Raw genomic sequence first — 19,150 nt, forward strand, 5'->3', positions numbered from 1 at the left:
CACTACCGCCCCTTTCGGTTTAGTTATGAAACTAAAATGGTTGAGAAAATACGTGTCAAGTTCGTTCTGCTGAAAAAATTGAAAAATTCACAGAAAATTGAGTGAAAACCCAGTGAAAATCAAAGTGAACAGGAGAATAAAACACCCTACAACATGGATGTACAATCGGATGAGCTCTGCAGTGAGTATTTGGGGGGAAAATCACAAATATGTTTTTTCCATATGGTGGCAGAGTGCTTTTGTGTGATTTCATTTGGGAGAGAATTGCGTTTTTTCGTTGAAAATTGCGTCGGAGGATGCTTTCTTTGTAGTAATTTTGAGAGGAGAGGCTCTTCTGTCGCCTCCTACTAGTAATGTTCCACATGGGCTATTTATTTATTGTCAATTAGTCATCTTTTTGCTAGGAATTTCCTTTCAATTTCATTGATGTTTCATCACTTTTCTCACACAAATAGAAAAAGGTTAATGGACTTTTGGTAATATGATTCTCACGTTAGCCAACTAATGCTTATTAAGATAATAAGTAAATAATTTCACTAATTAAAATAAAAGAATTATTTGCACGACTTATTTGTAGTTCTACGAAAATTCTAACGAAAAACAAATATATTTGATTTATTATCAAAACGATCAAAACATTTGATCTTTAACGATAAATTCTACTAATAACGTTCCAAAATAAGTTCTAGTCTCAGAGTAATACTACGGAGAGGACATTCAAATAAAAAATCTGTGCCAGTTTTCGTATAAAATAATTTTCCTCAAATCGAATAAAAAGAATGTAATCGGCACATGTTTTTCGTGCGATGCACGCACTTTTACAACGAATTAAATCACTTCACGCTTTTTTATTGCTCTTTTTAATTGATAGCTCTTTATCAAAAAGATGTCTCATTGCGTGAGGCGCACCGAAAAATTTACTTGCTTTTGTGGAAGAACATTTTTTATAGCGGCCCACGGTGTTTGGACATCTAAAAAGAAATTCACTAAATGAAACCCTCAGATTCGAGCTTTTCACTGATCATGGAAATTTATTTTTTTACTGCCTAGCACTGTTGTACGATTCTAGCGTGCCCTCTCTAAAAGTTTTGCTCTATGGTTCTAGTAAAAAACAAAACATTTTTAGATTTATTTAGTTTAGGAGACCGTCTTTATGGTCTACATTTTAATAAATTTGACATTTACTTTTTTTATGCTGACTAAAATTTTGAAAGACAAATCCTTCGCACAATTTTTAAAATGATATGTAGTAATCTGAAATTAAAAAAAAAAAAACCATTTTGGTTTGTAAGGGCAGAATCACATTGACAATAAAATGCTCACCCTATTACGTTAATTTACGCAATTTACGCATTTTCATTGCAATTCTTACACAGATTCTTGAATATCATATTACCTCATCTCATACTCGGTGGCACTAGGTGAAAATAATTTGAGAAAATTGAAGAAATAAAACGAAAATTCGATAAACGGTGCGCAAAAAAACTAGGATTAATTTCTTATATATATTTTTTGCTCACCGTTCATCGCATTTTGGTTTTATTTCTTCAATTTTCTTATATTATTTTCATCTAGTACCACCGAGTATTCTATTTCTATTAAGTAATTTTTGCAAAAATGCTCTGTTGTTCCACAATAAAAAAGATGCTTATAAGACTTGTATTAAGATCATTTTTTTAAGTTTTTAAATATTCATTTAAACATTTTGCGAAGTTCTTTTAAATGCCACACATTCCCTTACAGCCTTCATATTTTTTACAATTAATGATATTTTAATCATCTTCATTTTAATTGCCAGGAATCTAAAAAAAAGTGATTTCTGACGCTTCTGACTTTATCAATTAGCAATGTTAGAATACAGTAGAACCCCGCTACAGGCCATCGCTCTATAGTCCACAATTTATCGACCGTTGATTTCAAGTCACTGTATTTAAGTTAGGTTATGTTTTTTTTTTAGTACGCGACATGCAATGTTGTCATAATTATTTCAATATTTTTGGCAAACTTTATTGAGTAGTTGTGATAATTGTGATCCATAATGAAGAGAGCGAGGACAAGTACCACAATCGCAAAGAAAGTGGAAGCCGTCGAGCAAATCGAATACTAAAAGTCCTTGATAATTTAAAAAAAGAAATACATGGACAATTAGCCGATTTTTTACATTTTTAACTGTAAATCATAATTTCCCTCAGGTTATAGTGAATAAATATATTTTATAGGAGAAAAAATTTCGTGAAATATGCTTCCCTCAAGAGTTCTCCAGGATTTCCTATTCATAGAGATCTTGAAATTCTAAGTAAATTTTATCCTAAAGAACCAATTTTCTTTAAAAGGTCCATAATGGACGCTAATAAAGAATTATATAAGAACCAATTTTCTAATTTCTAATCAAAATATTTTTGTTTAGAAAAAATAAATTTGGTTTAGAAAAAAAGTAAGGAAGCATCTAAACGGGGGGATTTTAATTCGAAACTGCCATTTTGAAACAAAAGTTCCCCATTGAGCTTTAAAACGGTGCATTTTTGCCTGTCTTTTGGCGCTTTTGGCGCTTAAAATCTCTTCGAAAGCTCCATTTCTTTATGTTCGAATATTTTGACATTTCAAGCGGTTTTAATTTTTTTTGTTTTTCAAGAAATGTTTTTCTCGTGAACTATTTTTAAAGTTATCAAGAGTCGCAAAGCTGATGAAATAGGGACACGGTATCGATTACTCTTCTGAATGTATCGTTTAATCATCATTAGAATATAGTCGAATTGTTAAATAGACATCCTTGTGTAGTTATGGAATTTGTCAGCTGAAAAGTGATATTCAACTAATTTCTAAGAACTTAGAGACCCTCACGTATATGAATAAAGTTGATTTACAGAAAAATAAAATCTTACGATATTTTCTAAATTTAGCAACAATATTGGCATAAAATCCTGCGGTAGAACGTTTTTGATATAGAGGATGTCTGCTCCATCTCCTCTTCTTAATAAAGTGTTCGTCACCACGCATAAATATTAACTTTACCACTCTTTAACAAATTCTTTGATTGTAAAACACTGTGTGATTGACATTCGAAACGTTTCGAATTAAAATGGAAAATCTTCCAGACTATCTATTTTAGTTAGAGCACACTTGGAGAATTTATAACAGAGGGTGGAGGTAATTTATCTCAGGAATGAACCATTAGGGGAGATTTCCCGAGACTCACCGGTGCATAGCACAGCCAGGTGCATTTCGAAATCCCCCCGTATAGAAGACGTCTAAGAGTAAAATACTAAATTTTAGTTTAAAAAGTATAAAAGTTTAGTTTAAACAGTTAAAACGCTGCTTTTAAGATCTTAATTAAGTAGTTAATGTCCTGGACACACTTACGACTAAAGTCCAGAGACGACTAAGCTCGTTCATAGCCAAGTCAGTTCCTGACACACTACGAACGAGGCTTAACATTTTCTGGCACTCACAAAACATAACTTTCGTGGGTTTTATGCAGATATTTCTACTGAAATGCACTAGTAATAATTTTAAAATGAAACTACTTTTAAATTTACTTCACAATTCACGTATAACAAAAATAATTATTCACTAAAATAGCCAAAATTGGCTTAAGTCGCGAGTTAGCTTCCACCTCACAAATAATTATAATTAACAATAATTATTGCATGTGTACTGAGACATGATATTACAAATAGTTTCATTTTCAGAGAAGTATTAGTGTGTTTCAGTAGAAATATCTCCATAAAAACCTACAAAAGTTATGTTTTATGAGTGCCAGAAAATGTTAAGCCTCGTTTGTAGTCTTGTTTGTAGTGTGTCAGGAACTGACTTGGCTATGAACGAGCTTAGTCATCTCTGGACTTTAGTCGTAAGTGTGTCTAGGGCATAAAGACTCAACCAGTTTTTTAATTAACAGCTATAGAGGGTTTATTTGTCATGTAAGATTCTTATAAGCAGAAACACAATTCAAATGTTTCCTGTTAAGTAGTCTTCTATAGATCGGAGTCGATGACAATAGCTGTGACTTTTTCTCAAGAGCACTTGAGTTGCCAGATGCACCTCGCAGCTCTTTTCAGCAGCCGTAAATTGATTGCTAAATGGGTGTTTTCTCCCAATTTCTTATCTTATCAGACGACCTTCTGCCCAACTTCGATTTGGACGTGGACTTGCCCATGATTCTGGATGAAGTGGAGTCCACGTTGATGAAAACGGAGCCTCTAGATTTTCCACTTCTCAATGAGACACAAATCAATGGCAATGACACATTTCAGTGGTCCGCCGAGACTGAGCATACCTTTCCGGACATTGATGATTTTGATAAAGAACTGAAGAATATTAATCCCTATGATTTCCTGAATGATGTCATTGTTGATCAGGACATTAAAGTGGAGACAGAGACAATACCCCGGAATACCCCTTCTCCCTCCAGCAGCTCCGGATTTTCTGATGTCAGTGACAGTGTCACGAGTTCAGTAACGAGTTCTTCTGGACAAAAAGTTCCAGATACTCCTCCATATTCGCCTCCCTCGGATTCTGTTGAATCTCCCATGTCCTCTCCTAAGCCCATTTATTTATCACCAGTGCAAGATATTAAAATAGTCCAGGGAACACTGATTCCCATCACAGCAGTTCCAGTCTCATTCACACAGAAAACTCCTACTAATCAACCTCTGAGAACCATTAAGATCCAGCCGAAGCCTGTGACACTGGCTGGAGGTGTCCTGAAGGCAACTAATGCTTCTACCAAGAAGACAATTGTCCTGTCACAGCAAGAATTTGGGGCTCTGATGCAAAAAGCCAAGACAACAACGGCTTCAGCTCTACCCCAAAAGCCAATAATTGTCCCCAAGACGTCAACAGTGAAGATACAACAGCCAAATGTGCTGCCGCAGATAAAGACAGAACCAGTTTCGGTGGATTATGGAACCGGAACGGGGATCTTCTCACAGGGAATGGATGAGAAGACGCTGAAGAAGCAACAGCGAATGATTAAGAATCGAGAATCAGCGTGTTTGTCGCGCAAGAAGAAGAAGGAATATGTGACATCGCTGGAGACGCGAGTGAATGAGTTGACAAATGAAAATGAAAGGCTAAAGCATGTAAGTTTTTTTTTTGATTATTTTCTTTCACTCTTTCCCTTTTTGCATATATTTTAAAGATTTTATTTGAAGATTCAATCGAAATTGAGAATGGAGAATAATGACCAGCGCACAATAACTTTTGTTTGTAAACATGTTTTCAAAATTTACCATGAGAATGAGCGAGATGACTAGATCTAGATCTCATTCACTCTCATTGAAGTGTCAAAAACATGTTTACTAAACAAATGTTATTGTGCGCTGGGCATAAGGCAGAAAATGATGCCAGAATGTTATTAAATTTATCCGGGAAATACGTTGCATCAAACTTCTGACCAAGGTTGTTTCATTAGCTTTGGCCTTCATGGGCCACAATTGCTCGGTGATAGACACTTTTCGAATAGAAAATGTGTGATGGCTTCTAAAGCAGGTTATAGAACGAGATTCTGATTAGTTCTTTCTTCTGTTTCGAGTCTTTCTGGAAGAAATATGGAATTTTGGTCAATCAACTATACAGAAAATATTTATTTACAGTACCTGTTTGAAAAAATAGATACGATGGTTTTTTTTTCTTTTAAAAATTTTGCTCTTTCTTTATTTTGAATTATTTATTTCATATAGTTTATTCATCGTTTAAAACACTTAAAAGCAATAAAGAACTTGCAATTTGAATTAAAAAAAAGTTTTTTTTATTAAAAATTAAGTATTTTAAAATTTATTTAAAGCAAAAGTGAATAATTAAAAACGAACTATTTAGAGTTAGTAAATAATATTCTATTTGCGCTATTTTCTTTATGCAATTAATAAAATTCTATTATTTTAACTAAACATTCTTAAATACATTAAAAAAATGTTTTTGCTAAATAATATCTGATACAACAATTGTGTATTGTGCATGTTCAAAATAATTGACAATATTCTCATAAAAAAATGTTTATTTATTATTTTTATCGAAAATTGTGGGATTAGGGTAGAATCACCTAATTCAGAACATGAAACAAACGGAAATTCTTTACAATTTCATATGGGAATAAATTATTTTAAATTTTTCCTTAATAAAAACAATGCTAAGATTTTGTGTCATAATTTTATTATCTTTATTCTTTGTAATACATATAAATCGAATGTTCATTCATAATAAATTTTAATGAAAAAATTTCCCATTTAGATCAGGTTCTGAATTAAGTTATTCTAAATTTTTAGTTCGGTTTTTTTAGGAAAGCTCAGATATTTAATTTTATTGGAAATTGAATTGGCAAAGCGTCTCAGCTTTGCGAAATGCTTGAACTCATGAGATAGAGCTCTCCGTGAATTGTTTTTTCGTATGATTTTTTTTTGGTGCTTACTCATCTTATTAGAGATCAAATTGCGTTATAAATTACAAAAGTATTTCAAAATATTAGTGTTCAAAATCAAAAATGTAAATATGAGAAAGATAAGTCATTTTGGGATATTTAACCCATTCAACTGATTTCAAAACCAAATAAAATTTAACTTTTGAAAATTCAAGATGTCGCTGTCTTTAGGTTATAGATATGCTTGAATGAAATGTTTGCCTGAATCATCTCTAAAACATATTCAAGAATAAAAGAAATCGTTAGAGCCGTGTTTGAGAAAAAACAAATAAACATGGTTTTGGAGGGATTGGAAGGAGGTGGCCGATCTTCGGAGGTTGTCCTCCGAAGATCGAAAGTACGTATCTTTTAACCTTTCGCCTTTAGATGGGTAACAAATTTATATAAAAAAGAATATATAAAAGATTGATTATTTGTGGATACTTTGCCGATTTATTTTAGATTGCGACCAATGCAATCAGATTGGAAATTTCAAGACCTTTCCAAAAAATCCGATTTTAACTAAATCGGTTGAAAATGGGCCCTCCAAAGTGAGTGGTCTTTGACCTTCAATAATTCAAAATGGCGAATTTTCCTGTCATATGTATGTTTGGATGAAACGTTCGACTGGATTATCTCTAAAACTTATCCGAAAATCATGGAAAAAGCTCGGGTGAATTTTGAGAAAAACCAAAAAAAAAAACATAATGTTGGATGGTATGGTGGGGGCGGGCTGGGGGGAGGAAAAAAACGTCTGGATATATTGTTTTTTTTTATCTGTGATCATCGAATATCAGAAGTTGATATCTTTTAGCGTTTAAGTTCCAGGACGGTCACAAATTAAAAAAAAAAGATGATTAGAGTGGAGTGACCACTTATCGCCATGTTTAGGAAAAAGAGGAATTATTTTTATTATAACTTTTGAACTTTTACTACAAGATAACTCAAATTTGACACAAAACTACTTAGATGTATTGGCTCTAGATTCGTGAAAACAATAGTCCTCTAATTTAACGCTGAACTACTTAAAAAAAACTGATTTTTCTTAATAATGCAAAAATAACCACTTCGTCGCCACTTTTCACCACTTTTCGCCAGTTTTGTAACCACTTCTCGCCACCCACTTGAAAAGGTCAAAACTTGATTATTTTAGGTAGGGTAAATGTCCTAATTCAAAACCATTTCCATACGCTTTAACTTTGACAGAAGATTCAACACATTAAGTTGATATTTTTTTCTGAAGGGAATTACATAAATTTGCTCCTTGACTCTTCTACAATGTTACTGTTTAGTGAAAATTCTTTATATATAATTTGAAAACTTATTAAATACAAGAAAAATACGCGAGCGTAAAATGCTTCTATTGGAAACAAATTAATCCAAATGGAGACAAGGGAAAGTTTCTAATTGGAGACAAACAGTGTATAAGTTGCTCTTGAGTGCAGGATTTGTTCTTATTCCTGGTCTTTTCTCCTTTCCCATCTAAAACAATAAGAAAATCTCTCCAGAAAAATCATATTTCCGGGGTTTCCTATTGAAGCATTTGCAAACACTTCAGAAAAACCCTTTTTGTTCACGAAATAGGTAATTATTTCATTTGAAAACTTCATGTACCGTTAACAATAAACACTAGCACTTAATTTAACCAAAATTAGCCAGAAATATGAAGTAAATGTTAAACAAAACGAATAAACAACAGTCACTTTATTGTGTTTTTCATTGGAAAATATGGTCGATCGATGAAAAATTCTATGGTGAAAAGGTACACTTCTAATTTTTCTGAGAAATTAACATATTAAAATTTGTGAATATTAATGGATTTTCGCTTTATTTGGAGCAAAATTAACTAAATAATGAAACTGTGGTATAGAAAATATATAAATATATAGTAATTTAGTACTGTATTTATCATGAAAACAATGACGTTTCCATTTAGAGTAGCGAAAAATTTCCATTTGGAGAAGGTTTTGAATTAGCTTAATTTACCTTATTTGTTCCAAACCTAGTATTACAAAAGTAATGAAAAACTTAACTTTTAAAAATATTTACAATACTTCTTCAAGGTCTCTTTCAGTAAAAATGAGCACCGTAACAAACTTATGATTCCTACTGTATACTTCAAGAATTAGATTTGTCAACAATATGTAAAGTTCTGTGCATAGGAACACTTATTAATTTAAAAATAAGCTTTTAATGGCCATTTTAATAAGTAACTTATTTATAAATATGTAATCCGGTTTCTGTGAATACCACCCTAATTCCCAGTAATTTTTCCTAATATTTGAAAGATTTTTCTAATAAAAAAAAAACAAAGTACAGTCGGAGAATATTTACAAAATTGACATGATTTGTAAGATAATTGTTTAGTAAACATGTTTTTGACATTTCAATGAGAGTGAGTGAGATGTAGTTCTAGTCATCTCGCTCATTCTCATGGGAAATTTTGAAAACATGTTTACAAACAAAAGATATTGTGCGCTGCTCATAAAGGAAGAAGAATATTTATACTAAATTTTAATTAGTAATATTGTAAATAAAAAAATCCTTTTAACAATGCTTGATTTTTTTTGGCTAAGGTATAACGTATGGCATATGTAACCGTGAAAATTAAAATAATATTTAATACTTTATTAAAATATTTAAAGAGATTAAAAGACATTTAAAAACTTCATCGTTTAATACCAGTTAGCCTTTAATGGTGAATTTAAAGAATGCAAACCTAAATAATTTATTTCAGAAGTTAGGAGAAATAATGCGAGATAAGAATTCCATGAAAATAAAATGAATTATCTGCACTTTGCTTTATAATTTCATACGCAAGATTTTGAAGGTTATTAAGCTTCCAATTAGTTGGAATTAAATTGAATAAATCCATACAGCGAAATTTATTATAAAAAAAATGTGCAATAATTCCATGAGATAAATTAGTTTCGGAGTAACTTTTTCAAATAATGTGTGTCTTGTGCTCCGAAAGGTTTAATTGTTTCTTTCCGGCGTTTCATAGACAAACTCAGGGGTCATCAAACCCATTTCTTTTGGTACCATTTCTTTCATAACTCATAAAGTTCCATGTTACGCACGAAATATGTGTCTAGTCCACAAAATTGGATTTATTGGATATTTTCTGAAGCGATTTTCGTGCTCTTCAAATGATTTAATCAGACGTTTTCAATTGAAAAAAAACGCCCCATTTTCAGAAGCTAAAATCCCACTTATTTTCTCTTTATCAGTTTCCTGATAAAGCTATAATATTGTTCTCTTTTTTTTTGTGCAGGAAAATCATGAATTGAGGAAACGATTGAGCGCCAATGAGTGCATAAAATGCGCAAGCAATAAATTCTTAAAAACAAATTTCACAACACTGCCCAGGAAGAATACGGCGATTCTTCTAGCGTGTCTTTTTGTCGTGTCCTTCAATATTTTCCCTCTGACGTGAGTAGAATTTTTGAAAAATATTCTATTTTTTGGGGGTTTTCTATCTAAAACTTATTAAAAAAAATCTTTAGGAATTACTTAACGTGGAATGGGGCTTCAAGGGGAGGAAGTATTCCAGCACCGGAAGCTTCAATGGGCAGAAGATTGCTGTGGATGGACGATGTGGATGGTCAAGATGCTCAATTGGATCCAAATACATCACCATCTCAGCCAAATCTCTATCCCATTTGTCCAACCAGTCAGTATGTTAATCAGACGGAGAGTATTCGGATTGCCAGTGAGCTCAGGAGGTGGATTGGAGAGGAACCAGACAAAGGTGGAGAAGGTGATAAAACAATGCAGCCAACCATTGAGATTGAGAAAAAACCAGAAGATTCTTCTCTGGTCTATGTGCCCAAGAAGAGCAGGATGGTGGTGAAGAAGAACACAAGGAGCAAGAGGAGAGTGAGGGTGGCCGGAAAGGAAGATACAGCCCTCGAAGGAGGGAATCAGGTGCAAGTGTTCAAACCCAAAGAGAATTCAGTTAAATATGCGGAACTCTTTGAGGAGATTCGCCGAAGAGATGACACATTCTACGTTGTATCTTTCCATGCTGACCACCTGATGCTTCCTGCCTTGGCTCACAATAAAACCAGAAGGCCCAGGATGTCCCTTCTTCTGCCGGCTGTTGGAATAAATGGTGAGTGTTTCCTTTTTGAGAAATCCAATTTGAAATACTTTTATTTTGACAATCTGGAAAATATTTTAACAAGTATTAATGAAATTGAATGACAAAGAAATTTTTAATTGTTATTAATATGAGAGAAAATTAAAAAAAAAATCGATGGAAAAACTTATAAATTCAATTTTTCGTAAAATATTTTTTTTGAATTGAATTTTCTAAAGAGTGAAACATGAAATGTGAAACATATTTCATGAAACACTGAATTTTGTAAGATATTTTTCGTTAAGAAAAATAAGAAAAAATTAAAGAGCGTTCTTTTTTTAAAGTCATTAAAAGGCTCTGAGCTTTTTCGGTTATTAAAAATGTAAAATTTGCAATGTTTGCGTTGACAATATCGTAATTTTTTCATTAAACATTTATTTGAGCACAGGTTTCCAAATGATTTTTTCCAAAAAAAAAATTGGTTTTGGTCTTCGACCTTTCTAATCTTTTATAAAATTTCAATAAAAACTATAAATAATATTTACAACGATCCTCAGATAGCTGATTGTAAGTAAGTTTTTTTTTTATTCTTCTACATAGCAAATTGATAATTCGATAAATTATGCAATGCACTTTCATCGCTTTTAAAAATTTGTTGAGGATTTTCATTCGGCACTATAAGCAATTTACACTACAATAATACTACTTAATAAAGAATACGATTTTTTATTGAAAAAAAAAAAAACGATATCAAAAGGAAAAAAAAACAGACGGAGTGAGCCAAGGATCGAACCCGCAGCACTCCCATTGAATGTCCTGCGCTGTATTGCTGAACCACCGCTGCATGCAGTCTCATTCGAATTTTCTTTATTATGTTCTGCATATTTTCAACTTTAGGGAATTTAAAAAAAAATTAACCAAATTTCGCGCTTTTTGAATATACCACGTTTAACTTGATGAATTTCTGCGTAGTTGAGCAAAGCCCCAGATTTATATGAATTTGATGACTCGAGTATACTTCCATTTAAGATGATACTAGTATAAGAGAAATTCTCAATATTTTCTTTCCTGAAGGGCTTACACGTGGGTCAAAGAGACTAAAAACAGCATGTTTTTCTCTATTTTTTCAATATACAGTAGACTCTCTCAGATTCGGGCATTTGGGACCGAAATGTCACCCGAATTAGAGAGAAATTCGGGCATCAAATTATTTGAAATGCAACGATTTCTTGCTCCTCCGCATACTCATACTAAGCTTACATACTCGTATTTATGGTAAATTTCATGAAACTCCCTTTATAATGGAAAATCACATCATAACTAAAACGAAACATGCCAAATTTCAGAAAATTACCTTCATTTGGAAACTCAAAAAATGTCAATAAACTTTTTTCAAATTTATCTGCCGTCCGAATTAAAAAGTAGCCCGATCTTAAAAGAGCCGAATTAGCGAGATTCTAGTGTAATAAAAAAAAAATTATTTAATTCGAGTCCTTAAGCATATAAAAGTACAACATTTAAAATATATTTCCTGAAATTTTCATTTAGAAATCTTAAAAATTCAGCCTTTGAGATTTGATTTTCGGAGACTATTTTAAAAATTACTTACTTTTCGGTAAGGTGGAGTAACCACTTATCGCCATGTTTAGGAAAAAGAGGAATTAATTTTATTATAACTTTTGAACTCTTATTACAAGATAGCTCAAATTTGACACAAAACTACTTAGATGTATTGGCTTTTGATTCGTGAGAACAATAGTCTTAGAATTTAACGCTGGACTACTTAAAAAACTAATTTTTCTTAACAATGCAAAAATAACCACTTCGTCGCCAGTTTTCACCACTTTTCGCCCGTTTTGTAACCACTTCTCGCCACCCACTTGAAAATGTCCAAACTCAATTATTTTAGGCAATGTTATAAAAACAATACATTCGGCATTTCTTTTTCCTCGTGATCACCTTATTATTACTCACTTTAAACGATTTTCTTCCAGTTTTCTTTGAGAAATCAAATTATAGGTCTATTGCAAAAAGTTAACAATGCAGATTTGACAATTGACAATCTGCGAAATGAAGTTAGCGTCGCCTATTGAAAAGAGATGGCGGCAGGTGGTAAAATCAATTCCAGAAGATAACCACTTTTCGCCATGCCTCATTTTTATATAAAAATGATATAAAATGAAATATTAATTAATTAAATACAAATTTTATGTTATTCCACAAGTTTAATTAAATATTCAATGGACAAATTATTGATCCAAAAAGATATTTTTTGCTTGATGAAAATTTGATGACACTTGTATATTTGGTAAGAAATATTGGATTCGATGTACTTGCTAAAAATATTACTCTAAAAAATGCTCAAAATCATAAATCCAAGACGAATAATAATTATTTTTCGACTCTATATGTAGCAGCAGTAAAAAGGGACAGATAATCCTAACCGGCTTATGTAGGTGAGATTCTTAACGTGAGCTAACTCGGAGTGCATGCAAATTCGATTTAGAGCTGAAGTTGGGAGACGCCATTCAGTTATCTTGAATAAAATTCGTGAAATTATACAAATTTTGTATTTAAACCAAAATATCAAGGATTTGGATGAACTGGCACAAAAGTGATATATGGGTGAAATGTAGACCAGAATGTTCTCTATAATTTTCCCATAGAACATGATCTCATCGATTACTCAGAAGTCAAGATAAGCGAGGTTTTTTGTTTCTTAACTCGTTTTTTCATCCAGAGTTCCCAAGTAGTCATTTGTTGAACTTCAACTATATCAAAGAATTGTTGTGTTTTGTGGGACTTTCCATTTAAAACCCTATTTTAAGTGTCTTGGTGGAGTAGAGGCAGTCAAATTGACATCTGAGTGATTTCAAAGCGTTATTATGGGAAAAATCAATTTTTTCACACTTAAACGGCAAAATCGGAGTGATAGCGTAGTCTGAGCGGAAAATAATGTATGGACGAAATGTAGAAACAAATGTGCTCTACAATTATGTCGAAGTAATCATCAAAATCGGTTCAGCGACAGTCGAGATAATTGAGGTTATGTGATATTGAAAATGGTTTTTCGACTGTGGCGCCCTTGGTGTTGGTCCCACGAAGTTCAAATATTTTAGAAAGTTGTAGTATTTGGTGAGATCTTTCGTTTAAGCCCTCATTCATCAAAATCGGTCACATAGAACCGGAGATATGATTTTTTTAATTTTGTGAACTTTGACCCCTCATATCTCCGGTTCTGTTTTAACCACAGCGCACATTTGCACCATTTTGGAAACGTCTTAGACTGGACTACAACATACTAAAATTTCATTAACTTGCACAATGCGGTTTTTGAGAAAAATTACTTTGAATTTCGATGAATTTTGACGCTATCACAGTGCCACCTGTGGTGACTTTTTGAACTTCCATCTGAAAGTGCTCATCAAGACGAAACCAAAAAGGTAAAATTTAGGCCGCTATGTTAATTAGAACCGGAGATAGAGGCCGGTCAATGTTCGAACTTTGACCCCTTATAGCTCAGGTCAGGGGTTATGGATCGACTTAAGGTTTTTTTGTTTGATAGGTATAATCAACGGCTACAACATACTAAAATTTCAGCCCGATTGTATAAGGAATTTTTGAGTTATTTAACTTTTAAGATTTAAAAATTTTCTTTTTAATAATAGCGCCCCTAGCGGTGGTTTTACGAACTTGCGATGTTAGAAGGGGAAGTGGCATTTCACGAGAGCTTTCCAAAAAGCCCTCACTTTTTAAATTCTGACAATTAGAACCGGAGTAATGGCCATTTTAAGAAATTTTTTTTGGACCCTTATAGCTCGGGTCAGGGGGGTCGGGGGACCTTAAGTTTGGTATTGATGGAAAGCTCTAAGGCCCAGCTATAACATACTAAAATTTGAGTCCGCTGAATGCCATATGGGCGGAGCTATTGAGAAAACAAAAAAGGGGGGTCTTCAAAATGGCGGAAGTAGGGGTGGGGGGTCTATGCACCAAGTTGCAATTTTCACCCGATATATAACCTTTGCCGAAAACCGTAAGTCGATATCTTTTTTAGCTATTAAGCTCCAAAGAGCGGCCGGCCGGCCGGCCGGCCGGGAACGTAACTTAGCCACATATATATTCGGAATCAGGAAGTGGCGAAACACATTTTGGCCAAGTTTGAGGTCGATCGGACGACATGAAATTTTGTTAGGATTATAGTAGGTGAGATTGTTAAGAATCTCACCTAATACATAGAACTTTGCGGCTCATTTATTTCACAAATCGTGAAAAATAGCGATTTCAATACAAGTGGCGAAAAATGGGGCACTGGCGAAACGTGGTTATTCACCCTAGGGGATATAAGGAAAAGTATTCAAATTTAAAATATTATGTATCGCACTTCTGCGATTTAAGTGGCACTTTTAGTATCTCGATGTTTTGAGATAGAAGCCCTCAAACAAATTATTATAGTTTGTTTTTTTTTTAAATAATAATAATAAATATTTCACGTAGAACTTTTAACAAGTGATGTATGACGTTGTAGAGTAAGCTTGAAATACTTTCATTTGACATTATTTTCTTGAATTTTGAGAGATAATGAATATTTTGAGACAATTCATGTTATTTTAGCTAAATATGGCACTCATAAACTGATAAATAGCCATTATTACACTTAAAATTTCTGAGAAATTGATTAAAAATTTTCACAATTTATTCGTAGATTAATTCAAGAACATTTTTATTGAAATTTATTATTCAAAGGAACGTTCATTTTATTTAAAAAAAAAATGCCATTCTTTTACTGATTTTTTTTAAAAGCAAATCTTGATAACGTCACTTAAGGCCCCCTACACACTAGAGAAATGTATTACCATATTTGACAATTTTTCAATTGTGTAGAGGCCATAATATATTAAAATAATTCTCTACTAAATAATCAAAAAATCTCCAAAATGCTACTCAAATCACGGAAGTGCAATATGTAATTCAAAATCGAGGGATTTATTATTTAGCATTCGCTGCGGATTTAGAGCAGTAAAGATTTCGTCTTACAGTTAAGGCCTATACTTCAGTCGAGATGGATTTCGGTGGCGAAAATTTATAAGGAACATCAAATAAAAATCAACTTAAGAGTGTTTTATACAGACGCGTGCATGACGAAATCATATGCGAGTGCTTGCTGGCAGCAAGAGGGGAAAGGAATCTAACTAAAAAAGTGAAACGATGTAGCACGAAAATTGCCCCAGATTTGGCGTCTTCTTCACTTCGGTGACGGGTGACTGAGTGTGAGAGGAGGGATACGCTTTTATACTAGACGAGCTATTTATTGGAACAAATTCATTACTAATATTGGGTATCTTTTTGTTCCTCCTAGAAGGTACAAATTTGTTCCAAAAATTATGGTGTCCGTGGACGAGCTACAATTTGGAACAAATTCGTTACTAATATTAAGGATCTTTTTGAGTCTCATAAAATGAACAAGATTATGCCAAAAATTATGGTGTCCGTGGACGAGCTAATTTTTGGAACAAATATGTGCCGAAATTTTTTACCGTGTATAATTTGTAGACATTCCACCTTATCGAAACGGCTCCAAAAGAAAACTCTGACAGAATTGTAACTTTATTTCGTAACAAAACTGTAAAGAAAACTGTTTGGAACAAACAAATATCTTCTCTAGGTACAAATCGATTCCAAAAAAAAAACAATGTTCCAAGGAAAACCTGTTCCAATATTTTGGTCAGTGTCCAAACAAGTTTTCCTTGGAAAAATTTTTTTTGGAATCAATTTGTATCTAGAGAAGATATTTGTTTGTTCCAAAAAGTTTTCTTACAGTTTTATTACGAAATATAGTTACAATTTTGCCGTATACACGGTAAAAATTTGGAGCCTGTGTATGTTCTATTAACTATGCTGCATGAACTCTCAATTTCCTTTAATTCTTTCGGGGACACAGCATATTCATCAAGCAAATATCGAAGTTTTTGATTAAAAATAAATTAGTGAAATTAGTTGAGGAATTAGTCTAGGTCCTTCAAAAATGTCCTAGATTTAAACATCCTTATACTTTGCAATTATCCACAAAAAATGTATTTTTTCGGTCCTAAGTAATTCAAAAAATTCTTTTTCCCAGAATATTCACATTTTCTTTTGGGTATTAAGGATCCCAAAAGATGCGAAAGAGATAAAAGGACAAGCTTTTTTAATTCTTTTAAATTTTTTTCTTGGTGATTCTCTGTTCCAATTGCATAATCGCGATTGAAGGTCTTGTTTATTTATTTTCCAGATTGTTTATTCTGTGTCACAAAACTAGGGGAAAATCCATCAAGATTCACTATCTTAGTATAATATACTTATTTTTCTTGCTGTTTTTTTTTTTTCCTTTCTATTGCCTTACTGCAGATTCCATCACGACAGATGCAATGACAATGATGCAAATTGATTGTGAAGTAGTTGACACATCAGTGATAAGAGTGAGGCATAAATTAATTCCTGAACACTTACGGACACCGAGCACGCGATATCAGGGCAATTCATCGAACAGTGGCAAGAATCAGGCGAATCCGTGTGCGACAAAAGGTGATCTGCAACAGAGAAATATTGGAGATGGGGAGCAACCGCTGGCGCTGAGAAAGCCATTCTTCATTGATGATCAAGTGATTGAGAAGACGACACAATCCAGTCGAGAATTGGAGTTCACATAAGACTTTGTTTTTTGTCTAGGTGAATTATTATGCGAGATATACAGGTTGAAAAAAAATTGGTGGTGGTTTGCTAAGGAAAAAAAATGTCAACAAAAGACGTTGAATTCAGTGAATTTGATTTTTCGGCATTTATAAAAAAAAAGATTATAATTTCATCACATTTGACATTTTGAAGAATTTGCTTTTACACTGTGTGTATTATCAACGTCATTGGGAAGTGCAAGAAAAATGAAAAAATAGAAGATAAAATGCAAACTGTTTTTTTGTTTGGATAACTTATTCAATTGTAAGAGTTAATTTCGTCGAACACTGCAATGTGAATTATTCACGATCTCTGGAGGATTTTGCTTATCTTTAATTTAAAACTGTTTGGTAGTTTAATTTCTTAAAGCAGAAAATTGACTTAAGAAATATTTGCACAATATTAATATATTGAAATAAAATATTGATCTTTTGATTGAAAATTCCTGTTTTTCTTCACAATTTTTTTAAGGACTTTATTGATTACTTCTCAAAGAACTACAATTCAACATTATTTTTTCGATTCTACTAACAATCAATTGGACTTTTTTACTAGCTAAGTTTTACAGCTTACATTATTTTCATTCTATGGCGCTCTTCTGGTATCAATTTATGCGAATTTTCTCTCAGTCACACTCTGCACTGATTGAATTTATTTGCGCTGATTTGTCAGGCGAAAAATGCAGCGATACGACAGGTGTGTGATTAGGAGACGAGGCAGTGTTTCTCAAACTCTTCACTAAAGGTTTCGCTGAAGATGCCGAAGTTTAGTGTACATAAATTGTGTAAATAAATCGCGTACAGCTGAAAATATTTTTTCTCATGTTTTAATGGTAAGTTTTTTTTATGTACTTTCCATTTTTAACATAATAAGTTAAGAAAGAATAGAATAATTATTTATAATCTTGTACTGATTTATTTTTTGTTCACTATTGTGATTGGATTTATTTCTAATATTGCCAGATTACTTATTTAAAACAATTCAAAATTTACTTCAAATTATACCCAAATTAAGTCATCATCATCATCATAATTTTCAACCGCTTATTCAACTGAGTGAGGATTCGATCCCAAGGCGTTCCAAGGCAAGGTTCTGAATTTGATTCAGCCACCTTGTCCTAGGTCTGCCTCGAGGTCGACGCCTCCTGACAATGGCTTGCATAGCTTTTCTGGGGAATCAAATCAATTGTGAAGCAAAATTAAGTTAAGATATGGCTCAGTTTCCTTTAAAAATATAGGTAAAAAAGTCCCATTTCAAAAGTTCTTCAATTCAAAGGTGCCCCACTTCCCCCTACCGTTTTTCTCTTTATGAGTTCTCATGCTACTTTTCTTATTGGTTTAATACAATTATTAACAATATAGTTTCAATTTGTTTTTGTCCCCGCAATGCAGACAAAATAATTTTTCCCTTTTTCTGTATTTAGATGGCCATAGTTTTGATTTCAGTGAAGTGGTATCTGAGGACGAAATGTCCACCTTGGCCATGTCAAAAACATATCCAAAAATGGAAAGGATCGATGGTCTATTTCTTGAGATATCCTTAAAAGAGTGGTTTCTGGAGTAGAAGGAGTGGGATGAGAGGCAAATGCATGTGTTGCTTCGATTTATTAGATTGACTTTTGGGGGGGGGGGGGGTACTCAGAACATTCAAAGTCGCTAACTTTGTTTCTTTGGTCAGAAAATTGATCAGAAGAAATTCTGCTCTTCTGACCAGATTATTAGCACGTGCAAGAAGAATAGGTTGGACGTTTTTGAGATGTATAGATGAAATGTCCGCTAGGACACTCTCTAAAACATATCCAAAAATGAAATGCATCGATGGTCTGGTTCTTGAGATATTCCTAAAAAAATGGTTTCTGGAGGGGAAGGATAGACGTTGGGATGAAATTGAAGTGACATTTGGATTACTTCAATCAACTTATGGGGGGGGGGGGGGGTGCTCAGAACATTCCAAGTTGATATCTTCAA

At 33.0% G+C, this 19,150-nt stretch overlaps 1 protein-coding gene across 1 annotated transcript; it reads left to right on the forward strand.

Annotated features, from left to right (window-relative positions):
* The first annotated feature begins 7 nt into the window (after positions 1 to 7).
* LOC129804278 (cyclic AMP-dependent transcription factor ATF-6 alpha) lies at positions 8 to 17,625 on the forward strand. Its single transcript, XM_055851433.1, has 5 exons — positions 8 to 181; positions 4,114 to 5,081; positions 9,669 to 9,826; positions 9,901 to 10,508; positions 16,860 to 17,625. Exons 1-5 carry the CDS (start codon positions 154 to 156, stop codon positions 17,159 to 17,161), a joined length of 2,064 nt encoding a protein of 687 aa, XP_055707408.1. The 5' UTR covers positions 8 to 153; the 3' UTR covers positions 17,162 to 17,625.
* Positions 17,626 to 19,150: the final 1,525 nt, after the last annotated feature.

The sequence above is a fragment of the Phlebotomus papatasi genome, chromosome 2 (genome assembly GCF_024763615.1).
Source record: "Phlebotomus papatasi isolate M1 chromosome 2, Ppap_2.1, whole genome shotgun sequence".
NCBI classification, from domain to species: domain Eukaryota; kingdom Metazoa; phylum Arthropoda; class Insecta; order Diptera; family Psychodidae; genus Phlebotomus; species Phlebotomus papatasi.